The 25,876-nt window shown below is 50.9% G+C and overlaps 9 protein-coding genes across 9 annotated transcripts; 8 read left to right on the top strand and 1 right to left on the bottom strand.

The window, feature by feature from the left end:
* Positions 1 to 59: 59 nt before the first annotated feature.
* N7443_006753 (uncharacterized protein) lies at positions 60 to 1,356 on the top strand (the record flags this gene model as incomplete). The annotated part of the gene is made up of 2 exons (XM_056886809.1): positions 60 to 126; positions 197 to 1,356. The coding sequence occupies 2 exons, from the start codon at positions 60 to 62 to the stop codon at positions 1,354 to 1,356; spliced, it is 1,227 nt and encodes a 408-aa protein (XP_056740458.1).
* Positions 1,357 to 2,014: 658 nt separating this feature from the next.
* N7443_006754 (uncharacterized protein) lies at positions 2,015 to 2,551 on the bottom strand (the record flags this gene model as incomplete). The annotated part of the gene is made up of 1 exon (XM_056886810.1): positions 2,015 to 2,551. The coding sequence occupies one exon, from the start codon at positions 2,549 to 2,551 to the stop codon at positions 2,015 to 2,017; it is 537 nt and encodes a 178-aa protein (XP_056740459.1).
* An 849-nt stretch (positions 2,552 to 3,400) lies between these two features.
* Positions 3,401 to 4,231, top strand: N7443_006755 (putative DnaJ chaperone (Caj1); the record flags this gene model as incomplete). Its single annotated transcript, XM_056886811.1, has 4 exons — positions 3,401 to 3,407; positions 3,465 to 3,479; positions 3,534 to 3,594; positions 3,658 to 4,231. The coding sequence occupies 4 exons, from the start codon at positions 3,401 to 3,403 to the stop codon at positions 4,229 to 4,231; spliced, it is 657 nt and encodes a 218-aa protein (XP_056740460.1).
* A 539-nt stretch (positions 4,232 to 4,770) lies between these two features.
* sec53 (phosphomannomutase SEC53) lies at positions 4,771 to 5,812 on the top strand (the record flags this gene model as incomplete). The annotated part of the gene is made up of 5 exons (XM_056886812.1): positions 4,771 to 4,872; positions 4,933 to 4,995; positions 5,045 to 5,361; positions 5,424 to 5,498; positions 5,563 to 5,812. 5 exons carry the CDS (start codon positions 4,771 to 4,773, stop codon positions 5,810 to 5,812), a joined length of 807 nt encoding a protein of 268 aa, XP_056740461.1.
* Positions 5,813 to 6,113: 301 nt separating this feature from the next.
* Positions 6,114 to 7,140, top strand: N7443_006757 (CCDC90 family protein; the record flags this gene model as incomplete). The annotated part of the gene is made up of 3 exons (XM_056886813.1): positions 6,114 to 6,633; positions 6,689 to 7,022; positions 7,083 to 7,140. The coding sequence occupies 3 exons, from the start codon at positions 6,114 to 6,116 to the stop codon at positions 7,138 to 7,140; spliced, it is 912 nt and encodes a 303-aa protein (XP_056740462.1).
* A 543-nt stretch (positions 7,141 to 7,683) lies between these two features.
* N7443_006758 (uncharacterized protein) lies at positions 7,684 to 9,842 on the top strand (the record flags this gene model as incomplete). The annotated part of the gene is made up of 2 exons (XM_056886814.1): positions 7,684 to 8,206; positions 8,269 to 9,842. The coding sequence occupies 2 exons, from the start codon at positions 7,684 to 7,686 to the stop codon at positions 9,840 to 9,842; spliced, it is 2,097 nt and encodes a 698-aa protein (XP_056740463.1).
* A 1,206-nt stretch (positions 9,843 to 11,048) lies between these two features.
* Positions 11,049 to 15,787, top strand: N7443_006759 (uncharacterized protein; the record flags this gene model as incomplete). Its single annotated transcript, XM_056886815.1, has 5 exons — positions 11,049 to 11,082; positions 11,146 to 11,330; positions 11,395 to 14,656; positions 14,716 to 15,173; positions 15,236 to 15,787. 5 exons carry the CDS (start codon positions 11,049 to 11,051, stop codon positions 15,785 to 15,787), a joined length of 4,491 nt encoding a protein of 1,496 aa, XP_056740464.1.
* Positions 15,788 to 16,106: 319 nt separating this feature from the next.
* N7443_006760 (ECM29 family proteasome component) lies at positions 16,107 to 21,965 on the top strand (the record flags this gene model as incomplete). The annotated part of the gene is made up of 3 exons (XM_056886816.1): positions 16,107 to 21,017; positions 21,086 to 21,359; positions 21,583 to 21,965. 3 exons carry the CDS (start codon positions 16,107 to 16,109, stop codon positions 21,963 to 21,965), a joined length of 5,568 nt encoding a protein of 1,855 aa, XP_056740465.1.
* Positions 21,966 to 23,272: 1,307 nt separating this feature from the next.
* On the top strand, positions 23,273 to 25,795 carry N7443_006761 (Zn(II)2Cys6 transcription factor; the record flags this gene model as incomplete). The annotated part of the gene is made up of 8 exons (XM_056886817.1): positions 23,273 to 23,445; positions 23,502 to 23,511; positions 23,600 to 23,609; positions 23,669 to 23,700; positions 23,759 to 23,879; positions 23,932 to 24,563; positions 24,614 to 25,318; positions 25,373 to 25,795. 8 exons carry the CDS (start codon positions 23,273 to 23,275, stop codon positions 25,793 to 25,795), a joined length of 2,106 nt encoding a protein of 701 aa, XP_056740466.1.
* Positions 25,796 to 25,876: the final 81 nt, after the last annotated feature.

Genomic DNA, 25,876 nt, shown 5'->3' on the forward strand with positions numbered 1-25,876 from the left:
CCATCTTGGTTTGTTTCTCTAAGCGTCGCGGTGTTGACCGCTCCATTTCTTTTGCTATCATGAAGGTCCTTTCCTTCTCCCTCCTGCTCGTCTTTGTGGGCCTGGTCGCTGCTTGGTCCAAAGAAGGTTCGTTGTTGACTCCCCCTGCAACTGTGTACACTACTCACCCTTTTCTTTTTTTTTTCTTTTCTGCCAGACTACGAGATCTTCAATCTGAGGGATGAAGTGGCCCTTTCTGAAGGTGCCAATGTGACTTTCTACGGTACGTCAATCTATAACTATTTACCTGCGATTGGCTTCCCTGGCAGACAGTTGACTCGGCTCTGGCTAGACTTCCTTGAGATCCGTCCGAATGCCAACCAGGAGCAAATCACCAAGGCCTACCGTACCAAGTCGCGTACTCTGCACCCGGACAAGGTCAAGCGTTCCTTCATCGCCAATTACTCCAAGGACAAGGCCAATGCCAAGTCTAAGCAGGGTGTCAATGTCTCCACCGGTCCCTCGAAGCGCCAGATCGATGCTGCTGTCAAGGCTGCTACCGAACGCTCCAGTCGCTTGAACCTCGTCGCCAATGTCCTGCGTGGCCCCGGCCGTGAGCGCTACGACCATTTCCTGAAAAATGGCTTCCCCCTCTGGAAGGGCACCGGATACTACTACTCGCGCTTCCGTCCCGGTCTCGGATCCGTGCTGATGGGCCTGTTCCTTGTCTTCGGTGGTGGTGCCCACTACGGTGCTCTGATTCTGGGCTGGAAGCGCCAGCGCGAGTTCGTCGATCGCTACATTCGACAGGCCCGTCGGGCTGCTTGGGGGGACGATATGGGCATCCCGGGTATCAACGCGGTTGCCGCGGCTCCTGCTCCTGCTCCTGCCCCCGAGGGCGAGGGCGGTGCGGTTGCCATGAATCGTCGTCAGAAGCGGATGATGGACAAGGAAAACCGTAAGGAAAGCCGGAGACCTAAGCCAAGCCCGCGTCCGTCAGGCACCTCCACTCCTACTGATCCTACTGAGCCCGTCACCTCCACTGGGGAGCGGAAGCGTGTCGTTGCCGAGAATGGCAAGATCTTGATTGTGGACTCGATCGGCAACGTCTTCCTGGAAGAAGAAAACGAGGAGGGTGAGAAGCAGGAGTTCCTGCTCGATGTTGACGAAATTCAACCCCCCTCCATTCGTGACACTATGGTGTTTCAGCTCCCTATCTGGTGCTTCAAGAGATCCGTTGGCCGTGTCATGGGCACTTCGGAGGCCCCCGAAGAGGAAGACCAAGGGGTGGAGCCCGTCGACGAGGTTCTCGAGGCGACCGCTACCTCGAAGTCGGGATCGAGCAGAAAACGCAACAAGCGTTCTCAGCGATCTTGATCCGATCCAATGGCAATTTAGATGGCCACAATGTGCATGAATGCTTGTTTGTTGTCCATGTTGGATGTATCAAAAGTATCTATAATAGAATAAAAGAGTTCGGGGTCGTTTCCCCTGTATAACAATTACAGAGTACAGAGTACAGAATAAGGGGTCCTGACTGATCACATGGCCTCCTTCCTAGGTGAGTTACGTCCTATATAGCGATTTGTGGAGTTGTTCAAGCCACGTCAGTGATCCTGCAGGACTACTGCCAGTGAGCACTGGACACACTGCCCCCTAGCCCGATGTAGGGAAGTCCAACGGGGCAATATCCACCGTTGGGTACACATACTTCACCGATACTTGGGTTTAAAAGAGAAAAGTACGCCCCCTCAGGTTCCTCGTGTCTCATCTCATGTTCACTTTGAAATTCTTAAATTCAATTGTCGCTACAAAACCCTTGCTTTTCATGATTGAAATGCATATCGAATCCGAGCGAGCCTCCCAGTACAGGACATAGTATATCGGCAAGAAAAAAGACTAAAAACGAGATGAAGATAAAGGTCGGGCATGAAAGAGAGTTCGGCGAGTATCGTGACGGTCATTAGGCTGAATGTTTTATCTGTTTCTGCACAAAGGTGGCGGCGATGTGGGTATCTCCTCGAGCTTATTGCGCCTAGGCAAACATCTTGGCCAGACTCATCAGACCATTGATGCCCTGTGAGAAGCCTGGGCCCTGGGGCTCGCCGAATCCACTCCGCGCGCCGTGCGAAGCACCACCTCCGAGAGCACTAAGGACTCCCTGGGGCAGGCGCAACCCAACCATGGCGAGCAACTTGACCAGAACTCCACTGGTGACCAACGGCACAATGACCATCATGAAAACTTTCATTGGGTGCTGGCGGGCATAGCGATAGATGTCACGGAAGAGGCGCTTAATGGATCGGATCATGCGCTGAACGAAGCCCTCGCGCGGCCGAGCTCGTCGGGAGGAGGATGAGAAGGATGAGAAGACTGATCTAGTTGGGCTAGATCGGCCGCTCACAGATCGACCGCCGCCCAGTGCACCAAGGTTGAAGAAGGACGGCGCAGAGTGTCGCGAATGGTGCGTCGAATAGCCAGATGACTTGCGTACGGGAGAGCGACGACGCACGTAGTAACCACCAGAGCGCGAATGCGACGAGGACTTGGAGGGACCGTCGAACCAGCCCATTTTGACGGATGTTAAAGTGACCTGAGCGTTTTACCCCCGTGCTTCTGGAGAATTGGTTCAGGCTTGACTGAAGTAGACGGTGATTGTAAACGACTGTGCTGTGGGTGTATGGGAGACAATAGAAAGACAAGGTATCTGTGACAGCCCTTGGAGAACTCTATTGAGAAATCTCTGGCAGCTGTGGCAAGCCAAAGAAAGAAAGAAGACAAATGCAGGTCAGCCGCTAGGAGCTGTAGAGGTGCGCAATCCGAGGTCTAGGCTGCGTACATCTACTCCACCCACAATTCGCTGTGCAGGTGGCAATGGAGTGGAATGCAAGATGCAAGATGCAGGGTGCAGGATCTGGGGCAAACCAACACGACCTTGATTAATTTGCTAGAGACTACTAGGGAGAAATTCAAAATGAGCTCCGCCCCTGACGACAAAATGGGTGGCTGGGAAGCGAATCTGTAGCAAATAACAAGTGAGACTGTTTTAGGGCCGGGGAGGGGGAGCCGGTGCCTTGTGGCCTTGTTGCCTTGTAGCCTGACGGCTTTATGGGCCTGAGGTGGATACTCTCACATGTTGTCGGAATGTTTTATATGCAACCAATCAACGATATCAAAAGCCCTGTCTTTGTATTACCCCTGATTCTGCCAATTTATAGGGGGATTCTAGATTACATAAGTAATAAACATGAAGGATAATTATATCTCCGGTCCACCGCGGTATTCGTATTGACACATGTTGCCTGCCTTGGTGCCTTAAGGGGCGTGACGACGTCACTGGCGTGGTTATACTTGGGTTGTTGGGTCCGCATCAATTTGACAGTTAACTTGTCACCATATCTGCTTCTCTTCTGCGGTCACCATGTCGAGTAAGTTACCTTATATCTTAGCGTCATAGGTGAGCTCAAGCTAACCAGGATTTACAGAGAGCCCTGACTACTGTATGTCTTACCTCCAAATCGCAGCCCATTCATGACTCCTAACTTGACCTGCAGACAAAACCCTCGGCGTGTCCAGTGATGCGACCCAGCAGCAGATTCGCACCGCATACAAGAGGTCAGTTTATGAAAATGCCTGCCAGTACGGAGAACACACCGCAGACTGACCAACGTCATACAGGGAATCGCTAAAGTCCCACCCCGATCGAGTTCCTGCCGATTCACCTGAACGACCAGCGCGGACAGCGAAGTTCCAAGAGATTAACGACGCATACTACACCTTGTCAGACCCCGCGCGACGACGGGAGTACGACCAAGTCCGCGCATACGAAGAGGCTGAAGAAGAAGTCGACGATGAGGTTCCTCAGGGCGGCGCCGGTGGTTTCCCATGGTCCAGCTTTGGATTTGGGAACCGCAGCGAGCGCGATGCCGATCAGTTCGGGTCGGTCTTTGAGGAGATGATGCGTGAAGAAGGACTGGCCGAAGAGAACGACGAGGGCGGCACCCGACGAACCCGCCCAACTTCCCGATTCTGGGCCGTTATTGGCGGCGTTAGTGGAGGCGCTCTGGGATTTATCGTGGGCAATTTCCCTGGTGCGCTGGCTGGCGCTGTGGCGGGTAATCGCCTAGGTGCCGTCCGCGACGCTAAGGGCAAAAGTGTCTATGAGGTTTTCGTGGACCTTCCACAGCCAGATCGGACGCGGCTCCTGAGTGAGCTGGCGGCAAAGGTCTTCCAAACTACCATGGGACGCTAATTCGCCGGAAATGGGGTTTTGCTTGTTGAACCGGCGTTGGGATGGATATAGTGAGATAGGAGGGGCTTGGATGGAATATTGGGATCCCCAAGCATATCTTGTGACATAGTAATCTCTAGCTAGAAATATGTAGATACATAATTCAGAACTATGAATACTACGAAATACCAATCTGTGCTTGTAGAGACCTGCCAAGAGTGTTTTCACATGCTTCAATCCCTTATCGATAACATGACAAGTAGACAATCGGATCGCCAAGTGTCGCTCTTCGGCGGAAAATAAGAGTTCGCAATCGAGATTGGTGCCACGATTCAATTGATCTCAAGTCCAACATTCGAGTCACTAGACCTCGCTTGAAACAGTCCTGGTGGCATTCCATGCCATGCCTGTTCTGGACCGCGCGCTAACGTACACCCCACCTGCTCACCGCTTGCGGTCAAAAAAAGGACCCCCCTCGGTCTGGGAAGTCTATATTTGTCTCCTGTTCCTGTCTTTCTTCGCGATTTTTGCGACTTTCTGGACTTTGATCTCTCCCCAATATGACTACCGCTGCCAGTGTTTACCCCGCCCTGGAGGCCCGTCCTCTCAAGGACACCATCTGCCTGTTCGATGTTGACGAGACCCTCACCAAGGCTAGACGGGTAGGTTGTAATGAATCTCCTGTTCATTGAGTATCGCTAACTTGTGGATTCAACTTACAGACCGTCACGCCAGAGATGCTCGAGCTTCTCTCCCGCTTGCGCCACAAGTGTGCAATTGGCTATGTCCGTCGTCTCCCATCTACTGCCTTTCGTCTCTTCTAACATCCTCCAGGTCGGCGGCTCCAACTTCGTCAAGCAGCAGGAGCAACTTGGATCCAATAACACCGACGTCACCTCTCTGTTCGACTTCTGCTTCCCCGAGAACGGTCTGGTTGCCTACCGCATGGGCGAGCCTCTTTCTAGCAACAGCTTCATCCAGTGGCTTGGAGAGGAAAAGTACCAGCAGCTCGCGGACTTCTGCCTCGGATACATTTCCAAGATCAAGCTTCCCAAGAAGCGTGGTACCTTTGTCGAGTTCCGCAGCGGCATGATCAATATTAGCCCCATTGGCCGTAACGCTAGCGTTGAGGAGCGCGATGAATTTGAGGCGTATGTTTATATCCCCTGGAGCGGACACTTCCACAAACACGAATGACTTACAATCGCAATAGTTATGATAAGATTCACAACATTCGGAGAGACATGGTGGAGGCCCTGAAGAAGGAGTTCCCCGACTGGGGTCTCACGTAAGTGCCCGACAAGCGAGGATATTCACCATGGATTCAGGACACTGACACATGTGAAACACAGCTTCTCCATTGGTGGCCAGATCTCTTTCGATGTCTTCCCCACTGGCTGGGACAAGACCTATTGCCTGCAGCATGTCGCGGCCGAGAAGGGCATCTCCGGAGTGGACTACAAGACCATCCACTTCTTTGGCGACAAGTGTTTCGTCGGCGGCAATGACTATGAGATCTATTCGGACCCTCGCACGATCGGTCACGAGGTCGACGGTCCTGATGACACCATGAAGCAGCTGAAGGAGGTGTTCTCCCTCTAGATAAAGTGCAGGCCAGAAAAAGGAGGGAGTTGCGATAGCGTATGCATGTTGAGCCGGAAATATTTGGTTCCTAATTCACCAGGGACATATTGTCAGACAATAGACACTGATTTAATGCCAAAGTCATGAAGCTCAAGTTCCAAGTCCTTTGTAGATGTTTCCCGGGTTTTTGCGGGGCTCGATCGCGGAACGTCGATCTTTCCGGCGGCGTTGTTAGTCATCCGTACCTTTCTCCTTGGTTCTTCCTGCGTCACTTCTTTCTTACAGCAGCATTTTTTTCGAAACTTCATTCATCTACGCTATGACACCCCCGAAGCATGTCGCGGAGGTACCGCGAAGCATCATTCCCCGCTTGACATGGAACAGCTCCATCTCGCGCCCTCCTATCTCCTATAAGCCCGCCTTCGCGACAAGGCAAAGGCAGCAACACACTCAGGGCTCTGGTCCTCTTAAGCGGCAATTACACTCACCGGATATACAAATACAGGCCTCACGAGGCTATTCAACATCATTCCGAAGCCCTCATCTTGAATCTCTCGTTGCCCGACGTCCTCCGCCCTCTACAACGACCTCATCTGGGCTCCTCGGCAACCCTATTCGACACAATGGCGTCTATGTCGCGACATTCAGGCCTGCGCAGCGAGCTTTCCACGCGACGCCTGTTCGACCCCGTGACCACCACTTTGACACATTGAAGTTCGTGAAGCGACTCCAGGCCGAAGGATTCAGCGAGGAACAGGCTGTGGCTATGATGCGAGTGTTGAATGATATCATTCAAGAGTCTATTCAGAACCTGACGAGAACTATGGTTCTTCGGGAAGGTAAGCAGGTGGCTAATTTATCTATTCGATATTTTGTCTGACAATCACCTAATAGACTCCGAGAGATCTACATACACTCAGAAAGTCGATTTCGCCAAACTGCGGTCCGAACTTTTGAACACAGATTCGACCGAAACTCAACTCACTCGTTCGTCTCATGAGAAGATCGCTGCGGATCTTGCCAAGCTTAACTCACGTATGCGCGATGAGGTTGGGCGAACACAAGCCTCAGTGCGCCTGGACCTGAACCTCGAGAAGGGTCGTATTCGCGAAGAAGCCAATGGTCAAGAAATGCGAATCAAGGAGACCGAAACACGCATTGAGCAAGAAGTAGCTGGTTTGAGGGAACGAGTCGAGGCTGTGAAGTTCTCGACCCTTCAGTGGCTCATGTATGGCTTCCGAACTCCCCTGCCCACATATGGATTGGAACTGACCTGATATTCTTCTAGGGGTGTCTGCACTGGTACCGCTGCTCTGATTCTTGGTGCTTGGCGCTTGTTTATGTGAAGCGTGTTAGCATAAAATTTGTGTGCATTGTTATGGAGTGATTTTTGGTTGGACATACACGAGACAGGAGTCTCTCGCATTATCTTTTCATTCGTAAATCATTCTCTACTCCTCTAGTCGTTTTAGGTCGAGATTGATATAGATAAGCATCATATGCCTGGATTCCAAATCAAATGAAATTACCTTGTCATACTAGAGAATATTCCGTGGCGGAGACCGGCCCGCTTTGGCCAAGCTTTATCGCAATAAACATTGAGTGTTTATATCGCTTGGGTATCCCTCCAATTCGGAGATCCGACTCTTCCAAGCGAAGTCTGGAAGTTGCCTAACTTCGGCATTAGAGGGGCGCACCTTCCCCTTGACGGCCTTATCTTCAGGGGTAGACGCGGCCTCGGCGTGATCTCCCGTGAATGTTGCATCCTTCATGCGGAGAAGTTTTTTAGCGTCCACTAGTCTGACACCGGTGTCCGACGGGCACTACTCACGATGGTAGTATCGCGCGCGTTACTGGACTGGTTGGTTCTCCAACTATCTTATCTCGGCATGTTAAAGACTCTCTTCTCCACTGAGTGCCTTGATGCATTGCCTGTTTTGGCTCTCTTTCTCTGGATAATCGCCATAGTTGTCTTTCCTTTCAAAATTGGACACAGCAATCGGATTGAACAATCGTTGAGTTTCGACATACTTCAAGTCGAAGCTAATATTGTGGAAGAATCTATGAAAGCCGTTGAAATCACCGAATCGAAACCAACCGTGCACAGCAAGGACCGCTCAAAGAAAGATCACAGATTTAACTTGAGGCTCGCCATGACAATGATGCTAGCCATACCTTGTGCATTACTCCTTCTTGGTCATACCAGACTGATCTCTGCACTTCATGGCGGCAGGTGGGCTCCCAAACGATCTACATTAGAGGCTTCCAGCTCGACGGGCCTGCAAGAAGTGTTTGAAGTCTACCAACCAGTCTCATTAACGTCCCACGGTTCCCACGGTTCCCACGGTTGCAATGTTGATATGGTGCTGATGGACCATGTGTTTGCTTACAGCTACGGCACGCCTTTCGTTGGTGAGATTTTAGCGCTCAAGGCTGCTGCTGTTGGTATGGCATTAACATTCAGGTATTTATAGGAATCTACGAGCCACCTAGCTGTGAGTTCGATACTGTTCGGATCAATTTTACAGTCTCCTCCCGTGGTGTGCAGTATGACCGCCTGGCTCTCATGTATCTGGGGGATACAGAAGTCTTCAGGACCTCAACTGCCGAGCCGACGTCAACTGGAATTGTTTGGACCTACGTCAAGGAGATGTCCCAGTACAACGCACTGTGGAAGAACAAACAGAAGTTGATCTTTGACCTTGGCAACATTGTCAACTCCGAATACACCGGGGACTACAATACTACATTGAAAGCACACTTCTCTTACGAAGGCAACGTGAAGACTGCAGACTACATCTTGCCCATCTCTAGCAAGGGCTCAGCTTCAAATTCATCCAGCTCTTTTACGGTTCCTACTGACAATACAACGGTCAAGTACACGATCCCAGATACGGTATCGCGTGCGATCGTTGCAATCTCTGCGTGTGGTCAGTCAGAGGAAGAATTTTGGTGGTCAAACGTATTCTCCCAGGACGAGGAGGACTTCAGTAATACAATTGGCGAGCTTTACGGATACTCACCCTTCCGGGAAATTCAGCTCTATATTGATGGGATGCTTGCTGGCTTCGTTTGGCCTTTCCCTGTCATATTTACTGGAGGCGTCGCCCCTGGTTTCTGGCACCCGATTGTTGGTATCGATGCCTTTGACCTTCGAATGCCCGAGATTGACATATCTCCATTTTTGCCACTTCTTCAAGATGGCGAAGAGCACTCTTTCGAAATTCGAGTCACCGGGTTGACTGTGTCCGCCGACGGAACTGTTACACTTGCAGATACCATAGGTTCATATTGGGTTGTCACCGGAAATATATTCCTCTTCACAGAGGGGAAGGAGGACTCTAAAGAGTTGGTGGCTCGGGGTAGCGCTATTCCCCGTATTGAAGCTCCAGCACCAAAGTTCACGGCCACTCGGAATTTGGTCCAAGGCGAGAGCGAAAACAACACTCTCTCATACTCCATCGTGGCGGAGAGGACGTTCAGTGCATCCTCTGACAAGTTCTCCTGGACACAAAAATTGTCTTTCTCCAATTATGGATACTTGAACCAACAAGGTTACAGTCAGGTCAACAAGCAGCTGACTTCCGGCGTATCGACACTTACAGAGCTCGGAGATAAGTTAGGCTCCTACGAGACTACCTTCAATTATCCTCTGCTAGTTAATGCAACGTATGGGATCACTGCAGGTTCGTTAATTATTGACTCCTGGATGAAACGCGGGCTAGATATCGAGGCTTCTGGGGGTCCAGGCATATCCACGTACACTTTCGCCTCTGGGCCTTCAGAACTACATACCACCCAGTCCGGACAGGCCCAGTACAAGTCTACCACCAACGGTACCACATCTTGGGGCGATACTGCAGATGAATTCCATAGCACAGGAAACGGCGAATCATACTCACGATCCGTCAGAGCTGTAGGTGGCGATGTGGTGTATGATACCAAATCTGCAGCCAAGTCTGTTTCATCTTCTCACGGTACGGATGCCACTGGAAGACAGACCGTGCGAGAAATGCTCGGAAGGGGTCCTGGAAAACCAAGGAGCTAGACTTTCAACAGACAATTGCAAGTGCATTCAGTAAGACATGGCGTCTTTCGACCAGTTTTCTGATAGAATTATCCGAAAGCTTCTTTTCCTCCTGTAATTTAACTTCTGTACCCTGTACATTTGAACTTCTTCCCTTTACATCCCATTCCAGCTACATTGATTTATTTGACTTATGATTTCGAGTGTCAACTGAGTCAACATACATACCTATCTGACTTTCAACTTGTCACTAGCTAATCGCTTCTGATCTCTCCCTCCCTCTCGCGTCACTTTCTCACGTGCTTTTGGTTTTCTCCCTAAACCACCGTTATTATGGGTCCTTTACACGATGTGAACCGAGGGTACTCCGATGGCTGATACTAAACACACTGCCGATGGGGCTGAGAAGCCTTGGGCAGCGCCTTCCCGGCTCTTTAAGTGAGCTCTCTTACATAGTAACTTGCACAGCACTGACAACCCCATTACTTCAACTCGGAGAATTCTATGATATCAGGATTCACACGACTGAGAAGATTTTCAAGGCGCACAGGGTCATTCTCTGCTCAAAGCATGAGTGCTCGGTGCGTAGTCTCGCCGATGCTAATTCACGCCATGGAATGCTAGATGGCAGAAAAAGTACCTAGTTCCCGTGCTCAAGGCTCACGAAGGGAGTAGGCTGTAGCTCTTTCAGAGGCAAGTTGGGACGATGAAGACTTTCCAAGGGTCAGTGTGGAGGTTTTCAGCAACACCGTGCAGAAGGACCGAGGTCTTCCAGACCCAACTTTGACAATCATGGATCACCCCTCACCGATCTGGTGAAGCTTAAGAGCTTCGAAGACTTCAAGGCCGTACTAAAGCAAAATCTGCATTTTGCATCTGACCCCGGCCTTTTCCAACTTTCTCATCTGCCTCAGCTAACCTTTGTTTCAACAAGCGCTAAGGTAACGTTGATAACAGCCAGTGTCTTCAGTTCTATGGCTATGATCGTGGATGACAATGTTTGCGCTTGTGCAACTACTTGTCCGGCAGCGGATGGGGCCGTCAAAATTTAACCTCACTATATTTAGTTACTGTCATCAAGAATCTCTCTAATTTGTTTGTGCTGTTTGCTGTAGATATCACCACGTGATTAGATAAGATAAGAATATCAGCTGTCGCATCGCGCCTCCATCTTCTCGACCCCATCGCAATCGACAGCAAGAGATTTGTACAAGGCAGACCAGCAGGATGGGTGTGGTCGCGGAGCAAGTGCTTATTCCAGGTAATATTTTCCATTCCCCTCGATCAATACTGTTGAATTGAGACTGATTTCTACCCATCCTAGACGCAGTACCTCGGTCACTGATCGCCGCTCTTGCGCAAAGTGACGCATTCAACAACGGCGATCGCCCCACGAAGCGGCGGAAGGTCACCAACTCGGGTCCTTACAGTTTGGCTCAACAGAGAGGCGTATCTACAAGTGGAATCCCTCTGGGTTATATTCCGTTGGCGCGACTGGCGCTGCGCATGGTTAGTATAAAGTGGCATTCGTCCAAGATTGAAATGGCTAATAATTTACCACCTTGTTGATTAGAACTTTTCGGATGCCATTGACTTTAATAATGAGATATCTTCTGATCCAACAGATATCTCTTGTTCTCTTCCTGTCCTAGTGGACCTCAGAAGCTTTGGCGCCAGCCTTGACGACTCGAATGGAAACACAGAACAGGGCCAACCCGGCCACAAATCCTGGTCACTCGAATTAAGGGCGACGGATACGGAAAAATTAGATTTCCTGAAACAACAGTTCAATGATCTTCAACTGTCCAATTTCTTCCAGCAACTTGAGCATGTCACCAGACTGACCTCGGCTGACCGGTATCTCAGCCGCAGTCCCCCGAGAGCTTGCTACCAAGCTTCAATACGCCTTTTACCCGAATACAAGTGTCTCCAACTAGATGTTGTGACCCTTTGGGAAGACTCTCTTCAAATTCCGGACTTTGTTCATTTGCAGGATCCGGTCTTGGAGGTATTCGCAAAATACGCACTGCATGAGTATTATGATTGCCCAAAATCATTGAGTGGCCAACGTGAGCGCCGTGAAAAATTATTGGGCTACTCCCGAGCATGGTCACCTCGTCAATTCTACGAGAGCGTTCATGTTCCATCGGACACCAAAAGCGCATCCGCAGAGATCCACTGTCCCGGACTTGCTTGTCAACTGTTCCCCTTCCAGCGAAGAGCTGTTCGATGGCTTTTGCGGAGAGAAGGCGTGGAGCTTCAGAAAGACGGAAAGGTTACCTTGACAGAGAGATCCCCAAGCGATGGTCTCCCAGCGTCATACAAAAAAATGAAGGACGCTGATGGAAAGACCTGCTACTTCAGTCACCTGTTTATGACGATTACCACCAATATCCATCATTGGTCTGATGCTACAGATCATTTGAGGGGTGGTATCCTCGCAGAAGAGATGGGACTGGGAAAAACTGTGGAAATGATTGCATTAATAAACTTGAATCGACGAGTCGCCAATGAAAATGTGAAATTTGACCCTGATGGTCTCAGGCCTTCCGGCGCTACCTTGATCATCACACCCCCTGCGATCCTAGAACAATGGAAACAAGAAATTGAGCAACATGCTCCTGGTCTGCGCGTGCATCATTATACGGGCATCAAACGAGGGCAAGAAAAGTCCGATGATCTGGTAATTGAAGAGATTGCGGACTTTGATGTCGTCCTTACTACTTACAATGTCATCTCCCGGGAGATTCACTACGCTGGTGCGGCTCCGAAGCGAAGCCTTCGCCATGAAAAGAGATTCGAGCCGCGTAAAACACCGCTGGTTCGCATTTCGTGGTGGCGTGTTTGTCTGGACGAAGCTCAGATGATTGAGAGTGGTGTCAGCAATGCCGCCAAAGTCGCCCGCTTGATTCCGCGAGAGAATGCTTGGGCTGTGACAGGCACGCCTCTTCGCAAAAACATCGATGATCTGTTTGGTCTTTTGCTTTTCCTTCACTACAGACCATTTTCTGACTCGAGTACTTTATGGAAAAGGTTGTTCTCCCGCTTTGGACCTGTGCTCGTGAAAATCATCAATGCAACTGCACTCCGACACAGCAAGGATCGCGTGCGAGATGAGCTTCGCCTACCACCACAGAAGCGCATCGTGATCACCACTCCATTTACTGCGATTGAAGAGCAGCACTATGGACAGCTCTTTGAGGAGATGTGTGAGCAATGTGGTCTTGAGGCATCGGGGGCACCTCTCCGGGATGACTGGAATCCAGAAGATCCAGGGACCGTGGAGAAAATGCGCACATGGTTAACAAGACTCCGCCAGACATGTCTCCATCCAGAGGTCAGTGGGAGCAATCGTCGGGCCTTGGGCGCAGCAAATGGCCCTTTGCGTACTGTCGGTGAAGTTCTTGAGGTGATGGTTGAGAACACTGATACCTCTATTCGCACCGAGGAGCGAACGCTCCTCCTGTCTCAACTTCGCCGAGGCCAGCTCCTAGAGAATGCGAAGCGCCGAAAGGAATCTCTGGCAATTTGGCAGGCTACTTTGCAATATTCCACGGAGTTGGTGGAGGACAGTCGAAAACAATTGCGATTGCAACGCCTCAAAAGCAAAGACGACAATGTCAGTAATCGCGCAGGTTCTACCGATGTTGTTGATCTGAGCGATGAGGATAACGAGGAGGTGGATAAGAACAGCCGCATTGGTCAATGTCGCCTCAGGCTCCGTGCTGCTCTCGAAGTCCAGCATATTGCCGTCTTTTTCACTGCAAACGCGTACTACCAGATCAAATCCGATCCCAATCTCACCCAACCGGACTCTGAAGAGTTCAAAGCACTTGAGAAGAAGGAAGAAGAGGGCTATGAGGCTGCAAAGCTGATTCGTAAGGAGATGTTGACGGACATTTCCCGAAAGGTTGAGCGTTACATGAAGATCATCAAGGAGAAAAAACAACAAAACCAATTCGTGCAGATCCCAAAATTGGAACCCCACCTTTACAACAGGGGACTTGTCTCATATCGTCTGATTAACAAGCTCGAAGATCTTTGTGATGCCTTGAACAAGCACGCTGCGCAGTACAACGAATGGCGAAAAGTCATGGTACAACTTGTCTCTCAATCCCTCATTGACCAAGAAGAGGATGCTGAGCTGGAGGGCAATGAATATGAGCGGTCGACAAAGCATCAAGATGAGATGTATGTCTACATGGAGGCTCTTCGGTCAATGTATGCCGATCGCCACGACGCTCTTACCGGTCAGAAGAATATCTTGATTTCCCACGAAGTCAAACTGGGCATTATCCAGGCACAAAAAGGTGAAGGTCCTTCCCCAGAGCTATTCCTGCGCATCATGAACACCCGTAGTGATCTCATGCCTGACCCTGAGCTGGGATCTCTTCGGGGGATTGTCAGCGAACTCCGCAGTCTAGTGACTTCTCTTGAATGGCAAGCGGGGGAGGGAAGCTCGCGTGCCATTGCTGAGCTCGAGATAGTGGGGATGGTTTTGAAAAATGCTGGGCAGATGATTTCTGAACAGCTCAAAGTGTCCTCCAGCCTGGAAAGAGAGGTAGAAATGTTCCGTGACACCATGAACAACCGCTTGGAGTACTACCGCCATCTACAGCAAATTTCAGATACAGTTGCACCGTACGACGAGGAGAACGCGGGAAAGCCTATGAACGAAGATATCTTTACCTCCAAATTGGAGCAAGAAGAGGCCCTTGAGAAGAAGATCGCGTCTTTGAAGTCCAAGAGGCGCTATCTCATCCATCTGCGAGATGAATCAGGCTCAGAAGATACGTCTAGGATCTGCATCATTTGTCAGTCAAGCTTTGAAGTCGGTAAGTATTAAATCGGTGCATGGATACAGTGTATTACGACTGACAAGCCCCCCCCTTAGGCGTCTTGACCGTATGTGGCCACAAGTACTGCACGGATTGCCTGCGCCTGTGGTGGCGTGCTCATCGAACGTGTCCCATGTGCAAGAAACCTCTAAAACTCAACGACTTCCATCAGATCACATACAAGCCACAGGATCTTGTAGCTCAGGAGGAAGAGCCTCCCACAGATTTTGAACATGAGCGACATTCCCAAAATGCCATCTACAGCGATATCAGCTCTGGGCTTCTGAAGGAGATCAAAACGATTGACCTCAATGGCTCATTTGGCACCAAAATAGATACCCTTGCCAGACATGTCCTGTGGCTGCGAGAGCATGATCCCGGAACCAAGTCGATTGTCTTCTCGCAGTACAAGAACTTTTTGACAGTCCTACAAAGAGCCTTTCAGCGCTTCGGAATTATCAGTAGCAGCGTTGATGCTCCGGGTGGCATTGAGAAGTTCAAGAAGGACCCTGCGGTAAGTATGCAAGCTCGGATATGACTGCGTGTAACACGTGTTTGCTGACAATGTTGATGCAGGTTGAATGCTTCTTGTTGCACGGAAAGGCCCAGTCATCCGGATTGACTTTGATCAATGCTACCCATGTATTCCTATGTGAGCCTTTGATTAACACGGCAATCGAACTTCAAGCAATTGCTCGAGTGCATCGAATTGGCCAGCATCGCCCCACAACTGTTTGGATGTACCTCGTCTCCGGCACCGTGGAAGAGTCAATCTATGAGCTATCAGTCGCCCGTCGGCTTGCTCACATCATAGAGAAGGAGAAACAGGAGAAAAAAGCCCGTCTGAAGATCCCAGTTGATGGTGATGAAACACTGATTGGAGATCTCACGGAAACAGCCATCGATTCCGCCAACTCAATGGAACTACAGGACGCAAGTCTAAATAATCTGATGACTAGTGGCTCTTCTGGTGGAGAAATGGTCAAGAAGGATGATCTTTGGCAGTGCCTGTTTGGAAATTCCACCCAAAAAGACCGGCATGGCCACTCCACCGAGGCAGAAAGAGAGGTTGGCCGATTCTTGCGAGGCGAAGCTGCTGAGCAAAGACGAGAGGAAACTACGTCTTGAGATATGCAAATTGTATGATCTAGCTTCTAAATTAATGAAAGCAAGATGCCGTCTCATCTATCTTTACAATGAATATCTTCATTCGAAATATAATCATCATTTAGACATAGTTTCATAGATCCCTGAACCGGTGGAGCCAGAGATTCGGTGAGTCAGCCACTGACTAATCTCCCCCACGGGCATCGGGAAGCTTCCAAGCTTGAACGGTCAAGCTGACAGTGACGTGCGTGTTGTTGCCTCATCTCGTGTCTTTAAATAAGTTCCAAATTGGGGTCAATGCCAGTTCTGGACTATATTCTTTTCATACAACACTTTCATTATGGCGGACTCACCGAGCCCCGAGGCTCGCGAGTTGAGTCTGATAGGCAAGGTCGAATTCAGGATCGCCATGGCAGATACTGATGAAAAGCTTCAGTCGCTTCTTCAAACTTATCTGTCCCCTTTGTTGCTGAAGCTTTCTTCGGACAGTGTGGCTGTTCGCAACAAAGTTATCTCGGTCTGCCAGCACGTTAGCACCCGTGTTAAGACCCCCTCGATTCAGTTGCCAGTCGCCGCATTGTTAAAGCAGTTCAAAGAGCAAAAATCCCAGCTTGTTCGACATTTTGATTTGATCTACGCCCAGCAGGGAATTGACCGCCTTGGCTCAGATGCCAGGGTCGAGATTCTGTTGCCTTTGCTACAGGGTATCGCCGAGATTGGAACTTCTGCCACTCAGGGAGCTATTGTTTTCAACCTCGTACTGCGATTACTGCCCCTTTTCAAGTTGCCATCGAAGGGAAGTGACGAGGACCAAAAGCTCAAGCAACGCCTGGGCTTGTCCGACGAAGACGCCCGGTTCTTGTCCCTGTGGCTGGGAAAGCTATTACTCCTCTCCCCAGCTGCTGGTGAAGCTCTAACATGCCCGGGATTAATTCCGGAAGAATACGATTTTTTGAACAAAGGCGCCCCAGTCACTGAAACATGGAATCCTTCTTCTCCAGGGGGCCTGAACCTGACAGAGACCAAAGTCGTGGCTCTTCGCTTCCTCGGAAGCGGGGCGTTCTCGGATTCTCAGCGATTCTTACCCTCGCTTATTGCCTCTGCCGATGCCAACTCTCGTCTTGCCGATCTAGGTGATGAGACTTTGAAGCGATTTGCGGTCGATCTCGAAGATCCAATTGTCGTGGAACAGTTGTATGGATTATATTTCGGTGCAGCCGCTGAGGGCGCACCTCCGGTGCGCTCTCCATTGCAAGTGAAGATCCTGGTTTTCTTGGGAAAGTCTATCAAAGCTACGGAAAACACCCAGAGAATCTTCAAGCTTATCGAGGATGGTCTTCTTTCGGATGCTGCAAGGTCAGCTCAGGGCCTGCAGGCATCTAAGCTACGAACACAAATATTCACTTTCACCACCTGGGTTGTCCGCATGGGCTCCCCGTCCGATCTCAAGCAAATCGCCCCTAAGCTGATTGCAGGATTGAGAGACTTTATTCAGTCTCAAGGATGGCCCAGTCCGGGTGCCAGCGGGCAACGGCTGCCTGCAACGGACCTGAGCTTGCGTGGTCTCGCCTATGAAAGTATCGGCATCATGATACCCAAGGTCGACTTCCAGGTGCGTGATGAAACTGGAGAGAACTTCGAGTTTGATCTGGTTCGGTGGCTCTTTACCTCTTTGAGCTCCGATGATTCAAGTACAGAGATCTTCGTCAGTATCGACCAGGCACTAGGAAGCATCCTCAACTCTTCCCTGGACAGTCATAGCAAAGATTTCCAAGACCAGCTGCGTCCATTCCTGGTCAGTCAGATGGGCTTGCACCCAGGCGATGTTAATCCAGATACTGGCTTCAACGTTGTTCGCGGTGTACAGTACGCTGCTGTGCGGTTTGCCAACAGATTCTTGCCCTATAGCGATGTAGTGGCTCGTTGGATCGATCTGATGGCCATTGCAAGAGGCCCGGAGAGACAGCAGGAGATCGTCGAGGAAGGCAAGAAAGGTCTTCACCCCTATTGGTTCCGACTTCTCAATCCCACCAAAGATCAGAAATGGTCTGCTCCGGCGGACCAGGAGCGTGATGAAACCTGGTTCAGCTTTCCAAGCTTTGCTGAGGCAACCAACTTCCTGCTTGGCTCAATGGGTCAAGATGATGTCTCAATGGATGGGACTTTAGCTAGACCCCAGCTTCTGTCAGGTCCGTATAAGAATGCGTTTGTACCGGCTATTGCGTTTCTTCGCAACGCCCTCCTTTGGGAAGCATTTTCGGCAGCGGAAATTTCTACAGAGATGGAGCAAGACTGGGACTACAAACTCGAAGTACTGCTTTCAACCAGTGAAGAAGCGCGGACAGCTGTGAGACAGTATATCCGTAGCTCCGCTAAGGAACCCGTCTTCACTTTCTTGTCTGGTATCTTGGAGGGGCTTGTCAAAGAAAATCTTACCGGCTTACACCAATGCGGTGTTCATTTTATGGAGATCTGTTCATTGGCTCCTAATGACGTGATCGAGAAATTGCTTCCACGAGCTCAATCTTTGACTCAGCCGATCTTCAGTAACAACCAGGAGATACAGGGATTAGCTGCGCGGGCGTTCGGAATCCTTGTCTCTCACCCGACATTTGACGATGACCAATTGAGAAGCTTTGCGACCCAATTGGCTGGTACCATCGAGTCATGGAACACCGCTATCGGCGAGGCGGCTCTTCGGGTCCGAGGAGCGATCTTAGCGCTTTCGTACCTGCTGAGCAGGCTTGCATATCGAGGTCTGCTGAGCAAGGTTCCGGAAGCTCAGGTCAAACACTTTATTGAGACTGTTTTAGACATCACAGATGCATCTCGAGACAACCTCCTCGTGCGAACTGCAGAGGTGGCCCTTGGGCAGCTCAGTCTATCTGGCATTCTGTCTCTTGATACTCTCCCCGAGGATGGCTGGAAAAAGATTCAGAACAAGCTGTTGAGCGACGCCAAGTCTGAAAATGATGTCCCTATCGCATCTTTCGGTCTTTTGACTTTGACGTTTTCGCGGGCTGAGCCAAGGGCTTCTTTGTTCACCGAATACCTAGACTCCCTCTATGCTTTGCATGAAATTAAGAGCCCCGAAGTTCAGTTCACCGTAGGCGAAGCGATCAGCAATGTTGCTGTCGGATGGGACTCCCGAGCTCTGATCCAGGACTTTGACGTTGACGCCGAGTTTCCGCGGTCGGATGTGCCACGCATGGTGTTCGCAAAAATATGTGACAAGATCATCGCTGACTGCGTTGCGCCCAAGCCGTCTCTTCGAAAAGCCTCCGCAATCTGGCTTCTGTCCCTTGTCAAGAACTGTGGACACCTGCAAGAAATGCAGGAACGCCTGCGCAAGTGTCAAGCCACATTCTCTACCCTTCTCAGCAATCGGGATGAGGTGGTGCAGGAAACTGGTGCCCATGGTCTCAGTCTTGTCTACGAGATTGGTGATCAGGCTCTCAAGGATAGTTTGGTGCGTGACCTCGTGGACTCATTTACAGCCACAGGGGCCAATCTCGGGGGTGGCAATGTTAATAAAGATACCCAATTGTTTGAGCCCGGCGCCCTGCCTACGGGTGGAGGAGAGTCAGTCAACACATACAAAGATATTATGAACCTGGCTGCCGAGGCGGGAGACCCCACCCTTGTCTATCGATTCATGTCTTTGGCCTCCAACAATGCCCTCTGGAGCAACCGGGCCGCCTTTGGCCGATTTGGCATTAGTACTATTTTCTCCGATTCCAGTGTGGATGGCTATCTGGCACAGAACCCCAAGATCTACCCCAAGCTCTTCCGCTACCGCTTCGATCCCAACCCGAATGTGCAGCGTTCTATGAATACCATCTGGCAGGCTCTTGTGAGGGATCCTAATGTGGTGGTGGACGCGCACTTTGACCAGATTATGGAAGATTTACTCAAAAACATGCTTGCCGGGCGCGAATGGCGTATGCGACAAGCAAGCTGTGCTGCTGTGGCGGATCTAGTTCAGGGCCGCCGGCCGGAGAAGTACTCGCAATATTTGGATGAAATCTACAGCAAGGCTTTCAAGCTCCTGGATGATATTAAAGAGTCCGTGCGGACGGCAGCCCTCAAGCTCTGCCAGACGATTACAAACTCCGTGATTCGAACGCTGGAGACCAGTGGGACTGAGAAGCGCGCCACCGCTCTGCTTGGGAGCGCCGTCCCCTTCCTCCTGGGTGAGCAGGGACTGGATTCGAGTGTGGAGGAGGTACGCGGATACGCCATTGGTGCGCTCGTCCAGATCATCAAGAAGAGCCCCGGTGTGAAGCTGCGCCCCTTCGTTCCCACTATGCTCGAGAAGTTCCTTAGCTCGCTCAGCTCCCTTGAGCCTCAGGCTGTCAACTATGTCCACCTCAATGCGGACAAGTATGGTCTCACCGGCCAGGAGATCGACAAGATGCGTCTATCGAGTATCCGCACGTCCCCCATGATGGAGGTGATCGAGCGATATCTGATCGATCATCTCGATGAAACCAATCTCGAGGAGCTGGCGCGCAAGTTGGAGGAGGTGCTTCGGTCGGCCGTGGGCCTCCCTTCCAAGGTAGGCTGCAGCCGAGTGCTGGTGCTCCTCAGCATGAAAACTCTCCTGTTCCGGCCGTATGCGGACCGATTCATTCAGCTGCTCAGCAAATACGTGGTAGACCGCAATGAGACCGTAAGTGCATCGTATTGCACTTCGATGGGGTATCTCATGCGACTAGCGTCGGACGATCGGGTTTTGAAAACGATCGATTATGCCAAGAGCCTCTATCTAAACTCCGAAGATGGCTCCACTAGGTCAATCTCCGGTGAAATCCTGTACGCATCAAGCAAGCTTTCCAACGACCGGTTTATGGCATTTGCCACCGCGGCCCTCCCCTTTGTGTTTGTCGGTAAGCATGACGGAGACGACCACGTGAAGGAAGAGTTTGAAAAAACGTGGCAGGACAATGTGGGTGGCAACCGGAGTGTGACGCTTTACATCCGGGAGATCGTGGGGCTCGTGTCCGACAATCTGGACTCGGCTCGGTGGGCCATCAAGCATACGGCCGCCCGCGCGATAGCTCAGGCGGTGGTGTCACTTGAAACCGATATCGACCTCCCCACGGCCCAATTGGTCTGGCCGGTCTTGGAAAAGGCACTATCTGGCAAGACGTGGGAGGGGAAGGAAGTGGTGCTGACGGCACTGGTCAAGTTCGCGCGCTCCGCTCAAGCATTGTGGACAGCGCGACCAGACTTGTATGAGTTGATGAAGGTGGGTTCCCGGACCTGACACGAGGCTAGGAAACACTAAGAGACTAACGGGACTAACCCCGCGTTCAGACCATAGCCGTGCGCGAAGCGAAGCGGACTAATGCATTGTATCGACCACATGGACTCCGGGCCCTGGGGCAAATTGCCCTGGCATGTCAGGTGAACTTCATGCCTGACGCGCTACGAATCGTCCCACCCTTGTTCGACGAGATCATCGCGGATGAAAAAGAGGGGAACGGGATGGAAATCGATTCTGGGAATGGGCGCGACTCGAGCGACACCCTTGCCGCCGGTGTGCAGTGTCTCCTGCAATGTCTGAACCCCGCTACGGCCGATTTGGATGGTGAGTTGGGAAGAAAAAACACCCACTTTTCCCTTTTTGGTCTTTTTTCTTTTTTTTTCCCACACAGACACCCCTTCCCTAATTCCCGTTTCCCGTTTGATTCCCGTTTAATGTTTTTTTTTTTTTTTTTTTTTTTTTTTTTGGTTTGGTTTTGGTTTTTGTTTTTACGATATCCCCCTTCCCTAGCGTCTAGCGTCCGCAGCCGGCTAACCCCGAACCACAGTGTTGGGTAGATATATACGACAGGTGATCGATCCGTTAGACCAAGCCCTGACCCACGGTGGCAGACAGGTCGTTCACACGGTTTACGATGAGATCCAAGCGTTCATCGCTAGGGTGAATGAGTGGGATCAATGGTCAGATCCCGGTGAACAGGTCCTGGCGGCGCCGATGGCGGACCTGGCGCAGCTGCTTACTCGAGAACGCAACAATGTCGAGACGGTTCGCAAGGGACGCGCCGAGGCGATCCTGGCGTTCCTGAAGCTGCGAGCCAGTGTCCGAACGGTGCCCGACAACATGGGGGAAAGTATACGTGTGTGGAGAGCTGGAGAGCGCAGTGTGGTGGTACAACGCATCCTCGACCAGGCACTGGAGCTAGTCACATAAGGCATCGCATTGGCATCGTACAGGGCATCCAGGTTCTCCTGGGCATCCACGGGCACCACGTGGTGGATCGACCACTTGTTGATCCCGGTGGATCATAGGGAGGATAGGCTTTGGAGTCGCACAATCCCTGGGAATAGTACCTCAAAACGAACGTCTAACCATATCTGGAACAAGTGTAGAGAGCCAAAAAAAAATCAAAAAAAATCAAAAAAGAGCGAGTTTCTGCAAGACAAACTAGTCCCAACGCCACTCGCTTAACCCTCGGTCAAGTCCGTGTGGGAGAGAGAATTGGAATTCTGCGAGGTTGTCTCCCCCTTAGTGTGAAATTTAGTGGGAAATATTCCCATCATCCCCCGATGAGGGCCAGACCGGTCTGGCCGGGCCGATCCAGACCCTGAGCAAACCTTTCTTGTTTCTTCCCCAGACGCATTCTCGGCTCCGATCATGCAAGTTCCACGGCCGTCATACTCTTGGGACTCGTCCAAACTAAATCGCACTAGTGTTTACTTTCCATCTCCCCGGTTCCTTGTCCTTCTCAGAGACCTCAGCCAGCCTTAGCTGCATCGGAGGCCGCTCCCCTGATTAGGCAAGAGAGTAAGAATAGCACACCACATGGTTGGCACCTGCATGCCATCTGCATTTTTCCCACTTTTTTGTCCACTTTTTCCACTTTTTTTTCCCTTGTCTTCCCTTTTCTTCCAGTCCTTATTTTCCTTAGTTTCCTGTATCCTTAATTTTTTTTAATTTTCTATTATTATTATCATCATTATTTTTCCCTGTCTAACCCGTTCCGTTCGTCTCCGACGAACCGGATCTTGACTCTTGTTCGCTTTTCCCTTACCGAGTGGTCGTAGTGGTTCTCTTCCAAATCCATCTCTATGACCTGTTCATCCCTTCCCCGGCACTTGAAGCTCTACATCCGAGATTCCTTCAGATTCCCGCCACCTCCAAGCCCCAGGAACAAGGCTGCGCCATCCATGCGTGAACCATGCGGTTCCCGTTCTCCGGTTCCTTTGTAGCTGCATTTCTCTCCCTACATAACTGTCCTTCCTTCCCCATCCTTTCCATCTTTCCATCCTTTTTTTTCGGGTGTCCCACTTTTGACTCAACCTTGCCAACTTTGAACTCTATATAATCTCTCAATTCCCTCGTTCAAATCCCCCACCCTTTCAATTGGTGATCTATTTTCCCCACGGGATCGTGCATCCCCCCCCCAATCTTTGCCACCACACCTCTCGTATGTTGCATTCCCACCCGATCGTACGTCTGTACAACTAATCCCCAGTCCAGCGTTGGCAATCAGCCTTATGACGACCACCAGCCTGGTGATGCAAAACCGCCGAGGCCATGCCTCCGCCAAGCGCCCGCTTCGGCTCCCCATGATCGCTCCCAAGGAGGAGCCCGTTGAGGGTAAAATAGAGAAAGGCTTGATTGTACCTCCGCGCATTCGCTTGCCGCCCAGATCGCGCACCGGTTGCTGGTATGTCTTTCTCCCGTGCATAGCTAACTCGGCAATTGCTAACGCATTCTCTATAGGACGTGTCGGGTAAGTCCCTTGTTTTCCTCCAAAACTCCCCCAAAAAAAAAAAAAGAGGAACGGTTGATTGACTGAGGCTTTTTTGTGTACATTGCAGAGTCGCAAAGGTGAGTTTTCAAATTCCTGCCCTGGGGGGATTCCGTGGCTGACCGACATTCCTCTCCAGTCAAATGTGATGAAGGACACCCGCAATGCAATGTAGGCATTCCTCGGCTATTATGTCTGCTCAATGCACAATTGACTCACCTTCTTTTAGCAATGTACTCGACTTGGGCATATCTGCGACTACCGACCGCGCCTAGCCTTCCGCGATGATACTCCACGGATCATGGGCCGCATGGCAGATGTGAAGACTCAGGGAAACATTGTTTGGGATTGTAAGTTCTGTTCACGTGTGGTCCTGTCTTTTCGACCCTAACTCGTGCGTAGTGTCTTCGCCAACTCCCAGCGAGGAGAAGTCGGATTACTTTTCCTCCCGGGACGCGCTTCCTGCGTTTTCTCTTCTCACATCCGACGAGGAGCGAGAAAGGAAAGCGGAGGCTTCGAGCCCCGGCACGTACCATGTAGTCGTGATTCCGGATAGTTTCTCTGCTCTGCCAGAGTATGTGGACGACATGTCCGAGCGGTCCAGGTCCGAGGCAAGCAGCTCGGTCGTCAACAGTCCCATCAGCAGATTCAAGGCCGAGAGTGAGGTTGGCACTGATCCCAATGTTGTGATCTTGAAGACCTTTGAGGATGTGACTCGGCGGTCATCTTCCAATGGCCGAACTCCCCGAGTATCACCCACATCTGAGATTGCGGATCCTTTTGGATCCCTCTCTTTGGACCCTATCCTGGCGACACTCCCCTCTCCCATCAAATTCGAAGATGACATGTCCTTCCTGGACCCGTACATTGAGCAGCACAGCCAGGACACTGCGCTATTTGCTCATTTCCGTCACGTTGTCTGGAAGCAGCTGTTCCCTCACGATCGAGGTCAGGACGATTCGTTCGGACTCGAGAGCAGTGGCATGACTTTAAGCGCTGATTTCCTCGAGCGTGAGGCCGCTCATTTCCCTCCCGTATGTTTCACTCTCGTTTGGAGATATTCTAGTACTGACGGTTCTTCCAGCTCTCCGATGCCATCATGGCTGTTTCAGCGCTCAGCCTCTCACACAGCGGTAACGGGCAGAATGTCGATGCTCTGCAGTACTACCAGCAGGCTTTCCCTTCCCTTCAGACCAGCCTCCGCAACAGCGATGATCTCGTTTCAGATGGTCTTTTCCTTACTCACTTTTTACTTCTCATCTATGAGGTTGCAGCTGCCGAACCCCACGGATCCAACCTCTGGTCTCACCACATCTCTCGTCTTCTTCACATCGCTTTTCTCCGCCGGTCCAAGTTTGGCCGTGAACCTCATCCCTTCATTCTCTGGTGGATCTGCCACATTGATCTCTACGCTTTACTCAGCGGAGCAGGCACAGGCGAATTTGTACGGGCCGTTATTGATCATCAGATGCTTCCTACATCGGAGTGTCTCTTATACCCCTCCGTGCCTGAAGGCTACAGTATGATCTACCCCGAGGAGCACGACAGCTTGCCGGTGATGATGCGTCTCTACGCCGACAGCTTTACCCTGGCTGCCCAGCTTGGTTTCCTCGCGGCCCAGCTTCGTCAGGATAAACTGTCTCAGCCCTTTGCCGAGTTTAACAAGCGGTCAAAGGAAATTGCCAGCTTGCGACAGGCATTTGCAAGGCTTTGGGAGACTCCTGAAATTACCTACTGGTCTCAGCATCAAGATACTCTTCCTCGCCGATCCAAGGAGATTTTGCAGCAGGTCAGTCATCTCATTCTACTGATTTGAAATTCTAAAACTGACTTGCTCTTATAGTCGGCTACCCTATTTCACGCTTCTCAGCTGTTCTCATTCAGCAGCATGTGGCCTCGTCAACGTCACGAGTCAGAATACACGCCTGACGGTGAGATTGACTACCACGCCGGAGAGATTCTGCGCATTGCCGAACAAACAACGAGCACCCGACGGGCTGACCGACATTTCCTTGTCTTCCCCTTGTTCCTGGCGGGTGCGACGGCCTCAGCTAGCGGCCTCAAGATGATGGCCATGGAGCTGATGACGAGTATGGAGGATGAAGAGGATGGCATGGGCCGCAACGCAGCGACCACACGAGCCATTCTACAGACGGTCTACGAGCGACAGCTTGAGCGCCTGATGAGAGTCGGCCACACTATGGATGTGGATTGGGCTGATCTGATGGCCAAAGAAGGGCTGCAAATGGTAAATTTCGGGTTTTAAAGCAATCTATGGGAGTATGGGATTTTGGCGTTTTTACGGGCATCTGGAGGATCACTATATCTTTGTCTTTTTTTTTTTTTG

This window comes from Penicillium atrosanguineum (genome assembly GCF_028827265.1).
Source record: "Penicillium atrosanguineum strain IBT 20685 chromosome Unknown utg000005l_segment0_segment0, whole genome shotgun sequence".
Taxonomy (NCBI): Eukaryota; Fungi; Ascomycota; class Eurotiomycetes; order Eurotiales; family Aspergillaceae; genus Penicillium; species Penicillium atrosanguineum.